This window comes from Oryzias latipes, chromosome 15 (assembly GCF_053564925.1).
Source record: "Oryzias latipes strain Hd-rR chromosome 15, Olatipes_Hd-rR_3.1".
Classification (NCBI taxonomy): Eukaryota; Metazoa; Chordata; class Actinopteri; order Beloniformes; family Adrianichthyidae; genus Oryzias; species Oryzias latipes.
This window is the reverse complement of record NC_136251.1, coordinates 6,251,323-6,270,556: the sequence shown is the minus strand read 5'-3', so window position 1 is coordinate 6,270,556 and position 19,234 is coordinate 6,251,323. Positions and strand designations below refer to the sequence as shown.

Below are 19,234 nucleotides of genomic sequence, written 5' to 3'. Positions count from 1 at the left end.
AAAGCATGCAAAATTAGAAATAAAACTTTACAATATTAAAATTCTTATACTGCAAAAAATAATTATACTAAAATGATACTAAAATAAAAATGTCTTCAGTCTGTCTGGGATTAATAAGTGTAGGCTGATAACAACAGACAAAATAACCAAATGACTGGAGTTTTTGTTCCATTCAGCCATTTTCTAAATAAATACAATTAATTTATTTCCCACATCTGTGTAGTAATGTGAAATGAGGACAATTCGCTGAGCCGCTCTGAACATGAAGCCATGTGGAAAGGATAAGCAACCGTCCACAGCAGTGTATTCCACCAAACCAAGAGCGACTGGAGATCTTGGGTCTTCCCAGGAAGCCAAGCTGGACACAGCTGTTGTCGGTCAGTCACACCGTCCCTGAGAAGAAAATAAAGGTTAAGAAACAGTCTCAGAATATGCTTTGTATCATGTTCTATCAGGTTTCTAATACAACAAGCTTAGCAGGGGCTCTATTTAGTGTTGACACAGTTGCAGAAAGAAATGACCCTAAACACGGTCTCAGGAGTACACGTCTACCGTATTTTCACGACCACAGGGTGACCTGGATTATAGGGCGCACTTTCAGTTCTGCTGCTTTTTGTGTAAGAACGCATACAAAAGGTGCACCGGGTTTTAGGGCGCGTGCATGTTAAAACATAAAGGTAAAATGATTATTATCATAACATTGTGTCATTATCATCATTAAAAGATGCATGCTAGTGTGTGTTTTAAAAAGGCAGCGGGAGAAAAACTGAGTGGGTTGTGAACTTTTTTTTGCATTTTCTCTGTCATAAAACAGCATCCAAAAATCCATCAGAGTCCTCATCTTCTGTATCTGAAATGAACAGCTGGGCTAAATTTCTAACAAACACGCCAGCTTCCCTTTTGTCGTTGTCAGAGTCCGTCTCGTTGCCGTGCGGCTCCTCATGAATGATGCCGGCTTTTGCGAAAGCATGAAGAGCAGTGCAAGCAGACACGTTAGCCCAAGCATCTACAATCCATTCACAGATTGTGGGGTAACTCGCCCGGCGCTGCCTCCCAGTCTTAGTTAAAGACTAGGACTCAGTAAAAGGAGCGAAAGATGGACAGCTTGTCATTGTAATCCGCTGGACATTGCTGCGCCATTTTAGTCCTTGCCCGGATGGAAAGATGGCGGCGTTTCATAAAACAAAAGCAACAAGTTGGCTTTCATGAAAATGTTCCATTTTCATTTCCTCTGCAAGCGTTACTGCCTTCAGTGGAACGGCGACTGGAGACGCTTCTCCCAGCTGTTCTCTGATCTTTAATCCAACCCTCCGGTTGGTCTTCCAACTCGGGGCCACCTCGCCTTGTTTCCACGGAAACTCAGCTCCACCTTTTTGTCTTGTCGGAGTTTGTTTTCCAGCTTTTTCCACTTTTGAACCATGGATTAATTCATCTTGAATCCTCTACAACTGAACGATTCCCGTGTTCCTCCACGTAGCTGTTAGCTTGCAGTTTAAACCGTGCTTCATAAGCGTGTCTCTTTGCAGGCGGCATTATCAGGGTTGCCAAAACAATGTTGTTCTGCATGACTTTTGTGCCATTCGGGGGGGGGGGGGGGGGGGGTATCTTCTTTCAAGGCCACAGTTCCCTCCTTACCGTCCTCTCCTACGTCCTCTTTACCGAATTCACGCAACAACACATTTAGCGCACTGCACCTAAGGGCGCTCCGTACATTTTGGATAAAATTTACGACTATTAAGAGCGCCCCATAGTGGTGAAAAGATGGTACTTGTTTAAAACATAGTTTAATTTAAAGAAATGTTGGGGGTGAAAGGAAAATTGGAGAGAAAATAGTGTGGATGGAGGAACATCAATATAAGACATAGAAAGCATCAGTATTGCAAAAAACATAGGTGACTGTTGAAATATTCAAACAAACCTTCTTTCTTCTAGCATCTTTTAGCAAAAATGGTCAGACAGATTGGCAGCATGTCGGGACAGTGGGGCTTCTTTGGGAAACCTGTGGGTGACATTGCACATGGCCTCTTTATATAATCGGTGCTAAAGATGGAGCTGCAAAGACCAGCTTCACCTGTGAGCTGCCTCTTCATGGTTTTTAAAGAAAATGATGACTGCATCACAAAAATGTCAGGTAACTGAATCCACATCCCTATTCACTGAGAAGTTAAAATGTTGATGATGTGATGAGGTTGAATGGATGTGTGGACGCTGCACACAGCACTTTAGGTAGGAGGAGTGTGTCCCAGTTGACAGTAAACATGGCTGATCAATACAGACAAATGGACATATTTAAGCTTAGGCCCAGTTTAGAATCACAAAGTTAAATAGCAAGTGTCTTTAAACAGTGAAACGAAGCCAAAGCATCATGGGAAATGTGGAAACTACCAACAGAAGAGCCCAACGGGGAGAAGACTGCAACAACACTTTGACATTAACAGATTCTACAATCAATCAATCGCTTTATTGTTATAGCACCTTTCATCAACATGACGTAGAACACAAGGTGCTTGATATTAATTAAAACAATAAAAAGTCACAAAACATAATAGATTAAAAGCACAAACATTAAGAGACAAACATTAAAAGAAAGGAAACGCTGTGGCAAAGATTTTAATCTGGACGCTGCATCGACTAAAAGATAGACATGATAAAATGTTAAACCACGAAAGTCATGAAATACCAAAAGTCCAATAAAATAAATAATTAAAGTAAAAAAGAAGACCAAATGAGTTATTTAAGAGCTAAGTTAAAAAGACGTGTCTGTAATTTGCATTTAAAAATCTCCACAGATGCTGTTTTGTCTTTGAAAACTATCTGTTTTTGAATTAAATCAGCTATTATGCTGTTTGCTACAGTAGTACGCTAATTTACTGAAATGGCAAACGAAATTCTAACTAATGACAAATTACTATTAAATTATTATGACTCAATAGTTTAGATTGAACATTCTAAAACATTCTAAAAGGTTCATTGTTTCCATATTAGCAACAAGTGGTGGAGCTGCCTTTGCTTCCTATGTCTATTCCAGCTGTTTTTAATTGATCAAAAGTCCCTTTAACTAAGCAGATTGCCACTGCAAGCTTGGTTTTCCTAAAGTGTTTTCATTTCTTTCACTTCAAATAGAAACCAACATGTCAAATAATCGTTATGTTTTAGGTGTCTACTTGTCTCACATCTACCTCACCAATGTAAACTCTGAAGTTTAAGATCTGGCATACCGTCAAAATTTGTGAAACAAACATGTAAAAAAAACTTCACTGAGCCCAAAAACAGTTCAAAGTACCGTAACCAAGTACTTTTTAGGTTTGGATTATTGTAAAACATGACATGGTTTCAGGCCATATTTCCTTGAAGACAGCAGTGGCTGATCTTGAAAGACAACTTATCCCTTGTGCTATCCTAGGCACTTTACCATTGAGAGTTGGGTCATCTAGACCCACTAGACAGTGCTCTGAACCTTTTTTCTTCAATGATTTGTGATCTTCACTGGTGTACATGGATTACATGAAATCTTTCCACCTTTATCCACCTTTGTCATGGTAGGGAGAACACGTCAATGGAAGGGGGGGGGTCATCTAAGATAGCACAAGGGTTACAATGACAAAGCAGATTCTCCTGGATTTCATTCAAACCTGTTTAGTAGGATCCAGACCAAGCAGTGTTGAGGTGCAGGTGTTCACCAAGGAACACTGGTTGAGGATGCTGTCTGTGTAGACACTTTTAGCATGACTAAAATACATAGTACAAACAGTATAAAGTCATAGTTTTTAGAGCTGCTTCTACGTTTGTTGATTATGTTTTCAAATCCAAAAATTAGGGCCAGAATCCCATATTCTTTACATTGAAGAACTTTTACATTTTAATGCAATTTAATGCATGTTATGTTATGTTGTGAAGAAGGAGCTGATTCAACAGGCAAAGCGTTTGATTTACTGGTCGGCCTATACTCAGACCCTAACCTGTTTACTACTGGACCGTTGGGTCATCAACAAAAATGTAAGATCTCTGATATAAGTGACTGTCATTAGTTTTCACCACAGGGAGTCTGAGAGCTCCCTTTGAGATTAGGGGAGGAGGTTGGTCACTCTAGAAGAGCTCAGAGTAGAGTCGCTGCTCCTCTTGATATTTGGCAAAGTTGAGCCCATATTCCTTCACTACTCACTACTTAGTACACCACATAGTGCATTTGCCGGTCTGAATCTACAATTCCAAAATCCAAAGCCCTAGAAATTTCCTAGAAGTCTTTGTGAAAAACCAGTGTGCACCAATGCTCGCTAGATTGGCTGATACAGACCACAATGCATTGATTTGAACATTTTTTCACATAAATAAAGAAGGATTTCAATTTATTTTTTATAAATTATCCAAGTTTTCATCTTCATAACAAAGTGGATTCATAAATAGTTTTCATAAAATGTTCATATTTATTAAGTTTTTACTACAGGAAATCTGTGACATCCCATCAAACATAGTCAGCCTGGTTTCTGAATTGTTTTCAAAATCCAGGGCACTAGATAGTCCCGCACTACATAGTTCTTTAGTAGTTAGGGAGCAGGGAGGGAATTTGGACTCAGCCTGAATGATTATACAGCCAATCAATAATGTGTTTATAATGCTTTTGATGAAATGCTCTCTCTTTTTTAAACGTTGTTTATTCGTCGCTGTATTTTATGATGGCAGTTTCAAATGTGTAAACTATTTTTAAACAATGTCTTTCAACAGGCGTTTGATTTTGAGGCAGACCTAAAGTGCATTCAAAGGCCCTGGCTACGTCATCAACTTAATGCAACCTACCTTGCTACAGCATATCAACCTGGGTCCCGCCCTCGATTCACCTATACACGAATTCAAATTCTCTTTTTAGCTTAATTTGCTTCAAAACACTAAATAAAACAACTCATAAAGAAAATATGCTTAATATGTAACAAATAGTCGTATCTGGAAACAAATAATACCACAGAGTGCTGTGTGGTGGCACGTCAATCAAAGTGCTTTAGTCAAGCTCGGTTGAGAGCGCACTGCTTTTCCACGTCAGTGTGTTTACCAAAACCAGACTGACAGCTACAGGAAGTCGGTCGCTTTATTCATTATTTATACGTTACTGAAGACTTAATGAATAGAAATAGTTTTTAAATTCTACATAGTGATAAAGTGGAATGTCCGATTCCTGTAGTTTGTCCTGGTGTCGCAAGGAACTGAACTTTGCTTCTTTTCTGTCAGTCCTCGCTAGCTAGCCTGCTAGCTCGTTGAGGTAGCATAGGTACATTTGGATTCCGTTTGAAAAGGAGCAGCCGCACAAAGGTTAGACATCTCTTTTGCTTGTTTTTTAGTTGCCCAGAAACTAAAGCATCAGCTTATCGTTACTTGATAGTAAATTAGTTAGTGAAACAAACGTCTATGATGCATTTGCTGAAGGGAGAGTCAGTGCACGCGCTGGCTAGTAGTTGTGCTAGGCTGTTAGCTATATGATAAAACAGACCTATGAACTCAACTTCTTGTATATGAAATACTCATTCAATAATTTTTGTCATGCCAATTTTTTCTTTGTACTCTAGTTGATTTGTAGTCTTAAAGCGAAAAGGGAGACAACAACACGGCGTTAGACTCACGTTCTTATTAATCTAATTATCAAGCTTTCATATTAGAGCAAGCAAATTAAATTTTCACTTACATCATTTGGAGGTGTGGCTTTAATTTGCAGACACTGTATTTATTCTAATTTAAAAAAAAATACACTACTGAATTTAGTGAAAGATCCCGTGGTATTGTGTTAAATTGAAGGATTAAAGTGACCCAGGAATACAAGACAGAAATCAATGAAATCTGAATGAAAAAAGGTCCAGAGTTTACTCTGCAGCATGCTGCCAGCTTCAGGTTTAGAATGTTTTAAATAATGCTCTTCTACCTGTTAAACCTAATCTATTTAAAAGTGCCAGCAATGCTCTAATACTCCAAATTTACTAAACAGTAAGATGACAGTGTTGAATACTTTAGAAAACCTATTTGAATGCCGCTAGTTTTACATCATTACACATATACCATCTACATTTGAATTTAACTGCACTTTATTCATCTCACAGAGGAGAATTCAGCCATCACGGCAGCTCAACTAGTAGCAATACAAAATATGTCATTTGGGTTTAAATTTATTAGAAGAGCTGTGTAAAAATAGTAAATAGAAAACAACAGAGATTAAAATCAGGATAAATATGTGCTTTACACAATTTTAAGTTTTATTGATTGTTTTAACAGTTTCTTAAAAGTAAATAAAAAAATATCTAAGCGTGCAGTGCGTCAAAACATTGTTACACACTTTGTGACAGAAATAAATAAAAGCTTAATGCTACTTACATTGTACCTCTCTCAAATATTCAAAAATATATCTGTAGCTTTTTTTTTATTAGGAAAATACAGTTGTATGCATATGTTTTTAATCAAGATTTTCAACTGACACTGGTTCTCTTTTCTGTACGTAATTTCCAAATTTATTAAGGGCCTCAGCACATGTTTTCATTGATATTTTATGTATTTCTAAGAATGTATATGCATTAATATAAGCCTGTTGCCGTCATAACAGCATCAGATAGGACAAAAACTGTGCTGTCTACCTGTGTCTGCTCAGTAAAAACATCTTTCAACTCTTTAAACTTTCAGTTTACTGTATCCTTTTAAAGAAACGATTAAGAGTCTGCCATGATGGCACTTTACATTTCTAATAAAATAGTGAAAAGTCATCAGCAGGACACTGCAGCATTCAAATAAATCATTAGTAATAAATATTGGAGAACCACTTCCTTAAAGACCCACTCTGATCATCTTTTGATCTATTCTAAAAGCGTTCCCAGTGGTCTTTTAATTATGAGGATTTCATTTTTAGTCAAAATCAAACAACTTGTGACCTTTTGTGGACACAGTTTCTGCAGAGCGGCATGAGCTCTGAGCTGTTGGTTGGGAGTATACCCGCCCCCTTCTCATCATCCATCTGTTACGATGTCCACTAGCTTACAGTCCCTCACAACCCCAAGCTAACATTAGCAGTGCAACAAAAATGGCAGCAATACTGGAGCTATCCAGCCGTACAGTTTAAAATCCAGATTCCAGCTCAGACGAGGAAAACAAAGACGTCCATGGATCTATTTGTAAGACAGTGGATAAATCAGAATGGAGCAGAGCAGGGAGACTGTAGCCCACCCCGGGTATTTTGTACTTCATAAATACGATCTTTTTCAAACAACTTTTTTTTACAACAATTTGAATAAAGTAATACTCAGATACAGTAAAATTTAAATTTTTTTAAAATATGTCTTCCATCATCAGAAAAAGGCCACAAGGTCATGCTAAAAAACATGATTTTCATCAGAGTGGGCCTTTAATGAGTGTGAAAACAATGTGTCAAACCTATAACTGCTATCAAAATGTCTCTTGGCAGAATTTATAGTCATTATTTATTCCGTTAAATGTTTTCCCACTCCTCTACTTAACTTTATTCCACTCAGTTCTACTATACTTTAAATAAATCAGGCAGTGCAATTTAAGCTTTGTGCAGTTTTAAAGACAGTTTCAATGTTAAATGTAGTTTGCAGCAGCAGTTTCAGGAACTATATCAGTTCTTTCCTCCATATCAGTCACTCACAATGGAGTCCTTTTATAGACTTTGAGCCTGTCGCTGTGACCAGAGATTTCTTCAGCTCTGTGTAATTTTGAATTGATAACATACTGTGTCATTGCCCATCCAGGCCTAACTCATAAATCTTTTTGTAAAACAAGACTCCAATGACACAAGAAAAAAAGGTTAATCCTGCCTTTTTGAGTTGGGCTACTTGTCAAACATGACCGCTATATTGATTTTATCTGTTCGGTTATCCATACATGTTTTGTATAACAAGTTAGACATTCTGTTAGCACTTTAAGGAGAGAGTTCCCAGGCACGCAGAAACGTTTTTATTTACTCTTAATCATTTACTATTAAAATTGGACAAAAGCAGATGGCAGCCAAATTCAAGTTTCCTACCCCTAACTATACTAGAAGAGTGGAATTTTTATATTTCAAAACTACTTTTTTTTTTAAGAGAAAGAAAAAGAGTTTGAAAACATGACAGAGATGGTTTAGGTAAACACCATTACCCTTTTTCTCCCTTATGAATAATGTTACACAGGTATTTAATGTCATTCAGTGTGAGAGTGGCAATGAATTGGAGTCATGTCATCTGGATCTGACAGCTGTGCTGAAAAGTATTGTCAAAAACGTACACAGAGAAAATGTTTTTGTGTTTGACAGTCGACTCTTTCACATGCTTTCTTCTGTCAGGAAAGCAGCATGGTGGACAAGAACATCTACATTGTGCAAGGTGAAATTACCACTGTTGTTGGAGCAATAAAGAGAAACTCCAGATGGAATACTCATACATCACTGGTACGTTGTTGGTTTTTGTCTGAAATCTTGCCATGTAAAATATATAGTGTCCTTGAGGCAAGAAAAAAAATTAGTTCATTATAAAAAGAAAGATTTGCAAAACAACAGGAGGATCTGATGTAGTCTGATAATTTTCCTAACATGTCGTTTTTCTCTGTCCAGGATGAAGAACAGGATCCATTACTGAACAGCTTTGGACAGCTCAAGGAAATACTCAATAACATTAAAGGTATTTTGATAGTTCAGTGTTATTTGAAGTGGGATTGGATTGGAAATGCTTTATTTCAAGCAATCAAAGCAAGAATAATGGACAAAACAATAGAATCAACAGTTTTACATCCATAGAAAGACATATCGAAGATAGGATATTTAGACAACAAATTAAAGATTGCTTGAAAGGGAGTGGAAGGAAGGGAATTTATATAATCCCACCCCTGTTCTACCGTAACCATTTTCTTTACATGAATTCTCATTATCCAGTTCATAACTTCTAATCAGATATTTATACCTTACCAACAAAGATTCATGTCATTAAGAATCCTTAAGTATCAATAAATCCACATGACAAAGATGAAATACTTAATAATTATGTTAAATAGACAGTACTGTTTCAGAAATCGTCATAGCATATGCAGATCAAGTATCAAAAATATCTGCAGGTTATTTTTTATTAGAAAAATCATGAATGTAAATCAATTTTTAGGAAACCAAGTGAAGTGATATGATTATAGATCAATCACTTTAACCATCTTCAATATTTGATTAAAAGGATTTTCTCTTGTTCAAATGTCATAAAGTAAACGGAGACTAGTAACCATAGCTGATTTGAACAACTTTGAGATTCTTTGTCAAATGTTTTGGGTTGCGGGCCTGCAGTTACTCCAGCAGAACTTTAACTGTATTGTTTTGTATTTTTTGAAATTGTAACAGTTTTTCCCTACGCTATTCCATTTTCCTATGTATAATATGTCTTTATGACTTCTCTTTGCATTCATTCAAGTCTGTTTTTGGCATGAACAAATTAGAGTTAATGCCTTAGTCGCATGTACCTGTATAGTTGCTTCAGAATTTTGGGTTGTCCGGGCGCGTGGAGGGTCGTAGAGAGGAGCGGTTTCCTCTTAAGGGGCGCGCAGATGTGTCTTGCAGCTCCCTCGAGGCTTGGGTGGCCACCTTAAGGGACGTCGTGAAAGCAGACTGTAAGATTGTCGTGTGCTTGGTAAATATATCGGGACGTATTTGTAAAAATACGTTGTCCCTACGCCACATTTTAGTCATTGGTAAGGTGCACGTAAGGGCCTCTTAGACACCCGTAGGATGTCTACACAAACTACGCTATCAATGTCTCATTCCCTTATTTCTAACAGTTGGATGCAAGCAAGGATGTGCATGCTTATCATGTAAACAGTACTAATGGCCCCCATGCGCAGGGTTTGGGGAGGAGGAAAAAATGAAAAATCCGTATGACATGCGTGCGTCTTACCTACTTTACCTAAACTTACTATTGTGTGCTACTGAAGTATACGCTATGACTTGTCGCCCTCAGCATGCCTGTAGAAAAAACGTGCATGAATATTTTCTCTCTACGGCCTTACTGAGCGGTCTGCAATCCTAAAATTTCATGCAAGCTACCTACAGATTTGCCCATTTTTTTCCTGTAGACTGCCCATATCCACCCATTAGAGCAGTATTTACTAAGGCATAAGCTATAATATAAGGATCTTCAACTAACTGAAAGGTAATTTCAACAATGTTTTGTTCTTTGTTTTAAAATTGTTTAGTGCTACAGTTATTCTTCTAGACAAATGTTAGATGAACCTATGAGAGGATCAGGTTGTACTTTTACATGTACCCTCCAAACCAAGCCTCCTCATTCCTGGTCCTCAAGTTTGAGATTTCTGTCGATTAGCTGACTCAGGTGTCTCATGTTCAGATTGACAGGTATGTTCAGGCCAAGTGGACTGTGGCCTTGACCGTCAGTAAAGCTAAAACTCGGAAGGATGTTGGTAAGATCCTGAAAAATAATAGAATCTTTTCAGAACATACCGTCAGGTGTTCAGACAGGGAAAGCTCATCAATACTGTTTGGTGCAGATGGAGAGTTGTAGATCTTTACTGAAAATGTCTGGGAGGAAGAGATACTTAGAACATCATCTCAAGACCACCAACATATCCATCTCTGAGGGAGCAGGACACTCAGACTTTGGTGCTACCCAATGTCAGGGCTGGGGTTTTCTGCAGTAGTCAAGGCAATGGAGTTGGATATAACAGCCCTGCGTTTCTTTAGCCTATTGTAGCACTATCTGAGCTGATAGGTCTCTGCAACTGTGTAAATATTGGTAGCAGTTGTGTTGTGGTTTACCTCCTTAAGAATGCAAACCTGGGACTTTGTTTTAAGCAAAGGGGAATCGCATTCATCAGCCTCCATGGGCTGGAATATGGGACTGGAGATGGTTGTTACACTGGACCACTGTTGGTTCTGTATAACTAAACCAACCATTTATACTTGCTTGGGATACCAGAGAGATCTTGGGAGTTTTTGAATATGGTCTGCATGTGTCAGTGAAGGTTCTCATTCATCCAGTCGACATTGTCCTGTCCTGTCACCACTCATCCAAGTGGCTTCTTCAGTTATGAATAAGCTTTTGACCATGTGTGTCTCCAATAAATGTTTTAAGATGGAGATAAATGGGCAGCTGTTAGTTGCCATTACATCTTCGTACAAACAGAAGCTGGTTTAAATAGTCTGCTGTAAATCAAACTTGCTTGCAGTGAGAGATGGACTCTGGTTCTGATTCTCTACATAACCTTTTACGGTCTAAATTATTAGTACACAGAGTTAAGATTTGGCTGCCTTTTTTCTCTATAGGCGGATGACACAATTCTTATTTAATCATGACCTCCAGCTGATTTTGCTGTGGTTTGCCCCTGGGTGTAAATCCTCTTTGATGAGAATCAGCACTACCATCTTAGTGTTATTATTTGGCTGCTTTTATCCATCCATCCATCCACCCATCCATCCATCCATCCATCCATCCATCCATCCATCCATCCATCCATCCATCCATCCATCCATCCATCCATCCATCCATCCATCCATCCATCCATCCATCCATCCATCCATCCATCCATCCATCCATCCATCCATCCATCCATCCATCCATCCATCACTCTCTTCCTCTCCCCCCCCCTCTATCCATCCATTTTCTTAACCGGTTGTATCCATTTTGGGGTCACTGGGGTGCCAGGGCCTGTCCTGGCTTCTGATGGGCGAAGGCACTCATGGTGAGCTATTATCTTGTATTGTGTCACACAAGAAACACAAAGCCTTGTAATTTGCAAATTGTCTTCTTAGTAAGACGAAAAGCCACATGACATCTTTGGTTGAAGTAACATTGCAGCTCTGGAAATTCTGATAACATCATTAAGACAATTAACAATCAGTAACTTAATTGGATTGCAACGGTTTGAATACTTGATTTAACCAATATTTTTGATTAGTTGTTGCATTTGAACACCTTTGATCTCTTAAGAAATTATTTTATCTTCATTATACTTTGTCTCTTCTAATTTCATATGTCGAGTTGATTTTAAAATTATTTCTTAGTTTAAAGCAGTGGTCCCCAACCTTTTTAACACTACGGGCCGGTATGACGTCACATAAAGTTTTCACGGATCGGCCTTTCACATGTAGGCTGATGAGTAATATAGCAACACTAGAACGAAGGGGGAACAGAGGTGTGTCAAAACAAACTATGAGCTTTTATTTTGACACGCATGACATAGTACATCGCACAGGTGTCAACATCCGCTCCCCTTCCCACTCTCATGGTGCAAAAAAGAAGTGCTGTCGATTAAACGTAGCTTTCTTTTTTTCCCGGAAGTCGAAGGCTCCTCTTCTGTCTCCTGGCTGGGCGTTTTCCCCTTGGCAAAGAAACGTTCCAAAGACGTTTGTTTTTTACTCATTTTGCTAGGTCCTGGGTTTTATTTTTGCGGTAACCTATCACGTGACCGAGAAGAGCGCCTTGGCCTGCGTCTAGAGTGACATAGACGGATGGAACAGAGATTCAGGCAATTTTTCAAAATAAAACATCTTTCAAATTCCGAAATAAATAAGACGGAAGTAGTGTAAGTTATTTATTCTTTCTCTGCGGCCCGGTACCAAGTGACCCACGGACCAGTACCGGTCCGCAGCCCGGGGGTTGGGGACCGCTGGTTTAAAGAACAGTGTAAGTGCTGGAAGCAGCTATTTTTAAACATTTATGGTAAAATAAAAAAAAATGCTGTGTGTAAAAATCTATATTTGGAAGTTTGTGGAGCATAAAGTATGCTTGCAAACTACAGACAGGATGCACTGACGTTAAAGTCTTAACCCCTTATGGTGACATCAGTATACAACAGTATACAACATCAGAAATGTGTTATGTGGGTCATTTGGTCTGTGGTATATCACACAGAATTTTCCCTTAAAGTCTGGGTTTTTATGGGTTAAGGTCATAAGATATAAGACATTTAACCCAATAATAGATACAAATCTCTGCGGTTACAATTAAATTGAAGATCTTTACTATCTTAAACCAAAGACCCTTGGAGTATGGCAGCTAATTATTTATGTGTTCGTGTTCCTGTGCAGTAATTCTGCTGGAGTGCCCCTCCACCTTGTTCTCTGATAGAGCCAAGCTGGCTCTTGCATGCCTTTGCAATGAGTGTCCTGGCAGCTTCCAGAGTCTTGCAGCTCCTCTTGTAGAAGATGTGAGCAATGGGAAAGATGCAACACATGGAACTGTGTGGAAGTAACCCCCCCACCTTTTCAGCCTTCCTCCAGGGAATGCCTCCACCACTGTGAGATGGACAGGCGCTGCTGGCCGAGGAGGACTCCCCCTCCTCTCTCCTAGTTCCTTAACCACTTTTACAAAAAAAAATCTCCACTACTCCTTTAATCCTTATTCATTTACTGTATAAGACCTGATTGAGGATTTGATCATTTAGGACATATTTCTAAAAGAAATTGGTGTCAGTGACATTTTAAGGCTTTCCCCCTGTTTTTTACGCTGAATCCAGAGTGCTTTTAGCCTTCCAAAGGCTGCATATTTACACGTACAGGAAGCTGAGATTGAAGGTGGAAGAGCTCTGCTTGAGAGACTGATTAGTTTGATTTGTTTTTTGTCTTTCATACAGACATGAAGTCATGTTTTGGTGGAAAACCTTCCAGGTGGGCTGTGTTTCTCTGCTGCTTTGAGCTTTTGCAGTGGCCCAGCTGTCTACTTATTGAAAGCTCAGTAATTCCATTCATTGCAGTGTGTATGTAAGCTCCCTCTAACAACCCAAGCCAAACAATAAAGGAAATATCAATTTGTCCCCTTAAGATTTTGCAGCTCTTTTTGTCGTCTTCTTTTTATTTTTCTCCTTCTATCTTTCTTTGTAGCTCATGTAATCTGTTTGAGGGTTTTTTAGCACTTTGGTGCATCTGTTGTAATGAAAGCTCCTTGATTGACAGGACCATGTGCCATGGAGGTGGGGAGTATTGCAGCTGGAAGTATATCATCTGCAATTTTAGTCGGGTAAATATAGCAGGGAGTCTTGTCAAGCAGGGAGATAAATTGTTCTGGGAAAGGAAGTGTTGTCTCTCTTTTCTCAAAGCAGGAAAAAATGTTCCTTCATGGAAAATGTAAGGTCCATTCTGGTCTCTGGAACAATGGCAGCACAGTTGTGGAAAGCCAGTGACGGACCATGTGTTATCACGCCTTAGCTCCGCCTAGCTCAGGAAGAAGAGTGATGGAAGCATATAAAGTCAAACCGTTTTTCTGAAATAAACTTTTTGACTTGGATAAGAACGAATATCTAATGCTCTGGCTTCATTAAACTCACATAATTGAGTGCTTTCCATACCTCTGTGGCTGGCATCTGCTAGTACATACGTACAGGCTCATGAACATTTCTAAGTGGTTTCTGGACGTGGAAGTGAAGTTTTCTATGGCTTGTGGCAATAGAAATAAACACTTCCCTCTGACTGAGCTTTCAGTTCATCTTTGGACAGAATTCTGCTGTGGGATCTTAAAAAGATGTCTGCACTGAGGACTTTCAGTTCAGAATGCGTAGGGATGTGTTTTAATGAGATAATTAAATTACTTGATTATAGGGCTTTATGTCCCTTTTTTTGGCAATTCCTATGCTTTTGCTGGATCTTCTGTTGAGTTATAGGGAGTTTCAATCCATGGATTTTTTTATTTTTTGTCAACAGATCAAAGCCCATTAGTAGACGATTTTGTTGAACACCGAGAAAGAAGGTCAAACTAATCGAGCAGCGTACGTTATTTTTAATGTTAAATCTATGAAGTCCGCACTATGATGTTAACAGGCGTTGTCGTGGTTACTGTCGCTGCTGTTAGCCATCTAATTTAGTCTGATCACTTCAGTTTCTTTGTGGCGCTAAACAATAACCTTTTAAGTTGGTTACTATGGCAGACGTGATTGGTTTGGTGTTATTGAGGCTTTACATGAAGGAAACTTGTCTTCCGCTATTAACATAGCAATATTAGCTTAATAGTTACAAAAATAAAACATCTCAATAATAAAAATGTGATATTTTAGTTATGTTATTTTCCTAATACAATCACCAGCTCTTATCATAAAAGTGTAAAATGGATGTTTACAACATTCAGGGCACACAACATCTTTTCAATTTCTCCTTTTGATGTAATGCACTTACCCATGCAAGTGTACATCTTGACACCACTGAATGGCCATTAAACAATCATGATGGTTAGACATTTGAACATAAATCTTTTCCAGCTACAAGGTTTGCATAGAAGGAAAATGTGGAACGGTTTAACTGCTGGCTGTCATACACCTACGCAAAGGTGGGCAGGAGGATGAAATAGGTTGTAGTTTTTGAACATCTGGATAAATAAGCCATAGGGTGAAAATCCATTAGAATTAGTAAATATGCAGATTATTGGTTTTATTTTATCTTGCCAAGGAACCCATGTTTTGACTAAAGATGTGACGTTTGTGTGTTGATGTTTTTATGTAGATATAGTCCATCTCAGTCTGGCTCTGCTTGAATGTTAGACCTTTTCATTAGGCAGGCTGCTGCGCTGTGGCTCTGATTTTACCCACTTCTCGCCCCTGGTTCAACGCGAGCCTAATCAGGGCCGGAACGCCGAAGAGACGACTGGTGTCCTGAGCTCTGTCTTGTTGTTGTAAACAGTTGAATACGTGTTTGCATTTTGGTCGTTTTTTTCTACGATGCCTGAGCACTGAAGTGTTCCTCAAGGGTAATGGGTGTTAAATCCTGTTAAAACAATTAATTATATTTCGCTTCAAAGACTGCAATTAATACTAATATCATGCCAGATGTATTAAATTTTTTGTACAAATTCCACGTTAAAGGCGAAACATTTTTTTCTCAGGTTTGTTTTATTAATGTTTTCAAGCTGACCGATGGAAAAATTGCTGAGTATTCATATGGTGACTTAACTTTTCCCCCAGAAGTTCTTTTTCCTTTTGTTTCCACCTGTTGTTTTACTTTTAATAAAGCCTTCACAGTTTGTTTCATCTTTAATGCACTGCTGTCGTTCCGACTATAGAAACACAGCTACCTTTCTGAATTCAAAAAGATTTGACCATGATTCTTTTCCATTGGGTTTGTTTGATCAGTTCCTTTGTCTAGACCTGGGTTTACCTGACACGGACAAGGGTTCTCGCTTTTAAAATTATGTTATCACATAGAAAAGTCTTGTCTTTTTATCTTGTTGAATAATTCAGTTTTTTCCCTTCACTAGACCTCAGAGAATAAAATGATGTGCCAAACAGTGTTTCATTCATCAGACATGTTTTACTTTCTCTCCTTTTCACCTGTTTTCTTCTTCCACTTTCACCTTTTTATGCAGACACCACTGAGCCTTAGTGTCTCAAATCTTCAATTCTTTCCTTCCTCCCACATCTATCCGTCGACCCCTCCCCCACGCCCCCCTGGCTTCGAAGGTCAGGTTTTTGACAAGACTACAGAAGAAACAGTCTGCGCCTAAATCCCTTCATTTTTATTCATACAAATGCAGGTTTAGAGGCCCTTGCAGCTCCCTGGATACATCCAGAGTGGCCCTTTGACTGACAGCTTTTTTCTTTATATCCAGACTCTAACAAAATTCAGAAGCACACCCTTAATTGACTGGAATTACCAGCAGTGCACCAGAAGCAGATATGGGCGGCCACGGGAGTAGATTTTGACTGTGAACATAGAGATGGGTGACATGATAGATCTCTGCCTGACTTTCTCAATCATTAGGCTAATTTTCTCAAAAATAAGCACAAAGCAGTGCTAACCTGACCCCTAATCAATCAAATAATTGTTTGTATTATTTTTGTTTAATAATGTTTTATTAGGCTATGACAGAGTTCGCCATTTACCTTTTAAGTGGCCATAAATTGAATACTCCCAATGGTGGAAGTAGAATAATACTTGTTTTAAAGTGTTTTCCCTGTTTTTCACATGATCAAATCCAGCCTGTACTGACAAGCTCTCTAATTTCCATCATGTCATTCATGAGGAGATGATGCACACACGCCGGGCCTCTTTGTTTCATGTCAAGGTCAAGTGTGTGTTTGTGTCTGTTCCTGATTCAGAAGGGGCTGCAGCCCCACTACTTGGCATCCTCCTCCCACCCCCTTCTGCCACCTGATCTGTGCACATATATCACTCCCAATTGAAGCAGCAGAAGGCAGCTGGCAGACACCGGGAAGGAGAGGCCATAATTCATGTCGGCTAGCCACTTACTCCAAAATGTTTACTCATCTGGGCATTCAGATCACAGAGTATCTGCCTCATGGTAATTCTTCACATGTCGTCTGTGTGGTCTCAGTGTCCCCCAACTTTGAGCATGAGGTCACAGGTTGGATTCTTGGTCATGTTGCCAGTGTTATTTTTATGGCACAGACAAGAGACGATCAACTAAGCGAGTGGAGTCCTCTCCCAAATTAATGTCTCATCAGACTTGCTCCAGTGGGCATAGACCTGGGAAAAAAAGCCCCCGCCACATGATTTACAACCTATGTAGATGTGTACAAAGAAATATTAAGGTGAAGCTGGGGACAAAGTCCCAGGTCCCATTGGGTAAGAAGAACCTGAATGGGTCACTTCTTCATCTGCAGACCTCATGGTTACACATGTCAATTCCAGGAGACTGGAATAGTTGTCGTGTCGTGAAACTAAAACAGCACATTTCAAAATTTCAATTATTTTTAGGCATCATGAAAGCTTATTATTGTATTGTTTTTGGTTCTCATAAGTAAACTTCCACTTGGTCAGGGTCTCTGGACAGAGTTACACCCAAAACCCATTAAAGCAGTCACCATACTAAGTTAAATTCTGAGACCCAAAAAATATGCATGTCCCACCTTCAAGATAGGAACCATAGACGGATATGAAATACATTCGTATTATTCCATGTTCTTAAGTGGGTACAGAAACTGGTAATCAGGAAAGAAGCAGAAGTTCAATATTATTAAAAAAAAAAGTTAATAGATAAGATTTAAAAAAATACCAACAGCAATTTCTGGGAAGAGTGGGACAAGCAGCTTTTGTCTTCATCTTGAACTTTCTTTCCCGTTTGTCACACTGGTGGAAATGGAGATTTATTTATTTCAATGTAGCATTTTATTTTTTTGGGAAAACAAGAGTAGAGGGAAAAGAATAACTAAAAGTATCATGCGCTTCTTGGTTTATATGCTCCTTAAATCTTTGAAATGACTGTTTTCTATTCTTTACTTCTCTTTTCTGTAATGTATGATTATTTCAGGATACACTTAACATGCTTTTATTTACACCTTTCCTCTATCCGTTCTCTTATTGTTACAGTTACTAGCACATCTCTTTTCTCTTAACAGATTATTTAGCAATGTTTGTCTTATCCTGTTTGTTTTCTTACTGCTGCAATGACTAATCTACCTTTTCATCTTTTTAGAGATGTTTTTTTGTGTTTTTTCTTTGTCTGTCTTCTTAAACCTTAAATGATCGTGGCAGTTGTTTGCCCTTAATTCTGGTTCTGCTGGAATTTTTTTTAATACTAACAGCTAAGGGAATTTGGCTTTAGTGGAATCATTTGAACAGAACTGGGTTGCAGCAGGTTTAGCTCGTGCTGGTTTGCGGCGCCTTCCGTCCGTGAAACCAGGGTTCGACTCCGGGCTGCTCCCTGTTCCCTTCTCTACCCCTGTGCCGGTTCCAAGCCCGGTTTGAGAAGGTTGCGTCAGGAAGGGCATCCGGCGTAAAACATTGCCAAGTTTACCATGTGACTTGTTCGCTGTGGCGACCCCTGTTGGGAGAAGCCGAAAGAGGAAGAAGATTTGAACAGAACTGGGTTATTATGATGTGAGATTTTATAAAATGCATTGTAATTTACAAGTATAATCAATTTTGCCTGGTTTGATGTTTCTTGCCTTTTGTGTAGCAGTGTGGCAAAAAAAAAACCCTGTTTAATGCTCTGAAGATCATTTATTCATTTTTTTCTATTTATTGACCTATGCAGCCTTTACACTCCCTATTTGATAGACCTGTTATTTACAAAGAACAAGTTAATTTTACAACCCCTTTTCTTCCTGACAGCCAAAGTTGGATCACTATAACTTTTCACTTGAATGTCACAATGCCAGCTTAAGGCATCAATGTATAGTTGTAATTGATTGTGAGTGGGAGATACCATGGATTATGCAGGTGTTGTACAATGACAAACATTTGGCCTGCCTGTTGCAGGAGGTCCCATTAAAATGGCTGTGATTAATTGGAGATGGCCCCACTTCCCAGGCAGGCTGCCAGCTAGTGATGGTTAGT

General features: G+C 38.9%; 1 protein-coding gene across 6 annotated transcripts in view; it reads left to right on the top strand.

Annotated features, from left to right (window-relative positions):
• Positions 1-5,011: 5,011 nt before the first annotated feature.
• gbf1 (golgi brefeldin A resistant guanine nucleotide exchange factor 1) overlaps positions 5,012-19,234 on the top strand; it is an 80,465-nt gene continuing 66,242 nt past the window's right edge. For all 6 annotated transcript variants that reach the window (XM_078932287.1, XM_078932286.1, XM_011484061.4 and 3 more), the window contains exons 1-3: positions 5,012-5,301; positions 8,309-8,413; positions 8,576-8,642. In XM_078932287.1, coding sequence (XP_078788413.1) covers positions 8,318-8,413; positions 8,576-8,642 — 163 coding nt within the window. In that variant the 5' untranslated portion in view covers positions 5,012-5,301; positions 8,309-8,317. The remainder of the gene's footprint in view (positions 5,302-8,308; positions 8,414-8,575; positions 8,643-19,234) is intronic.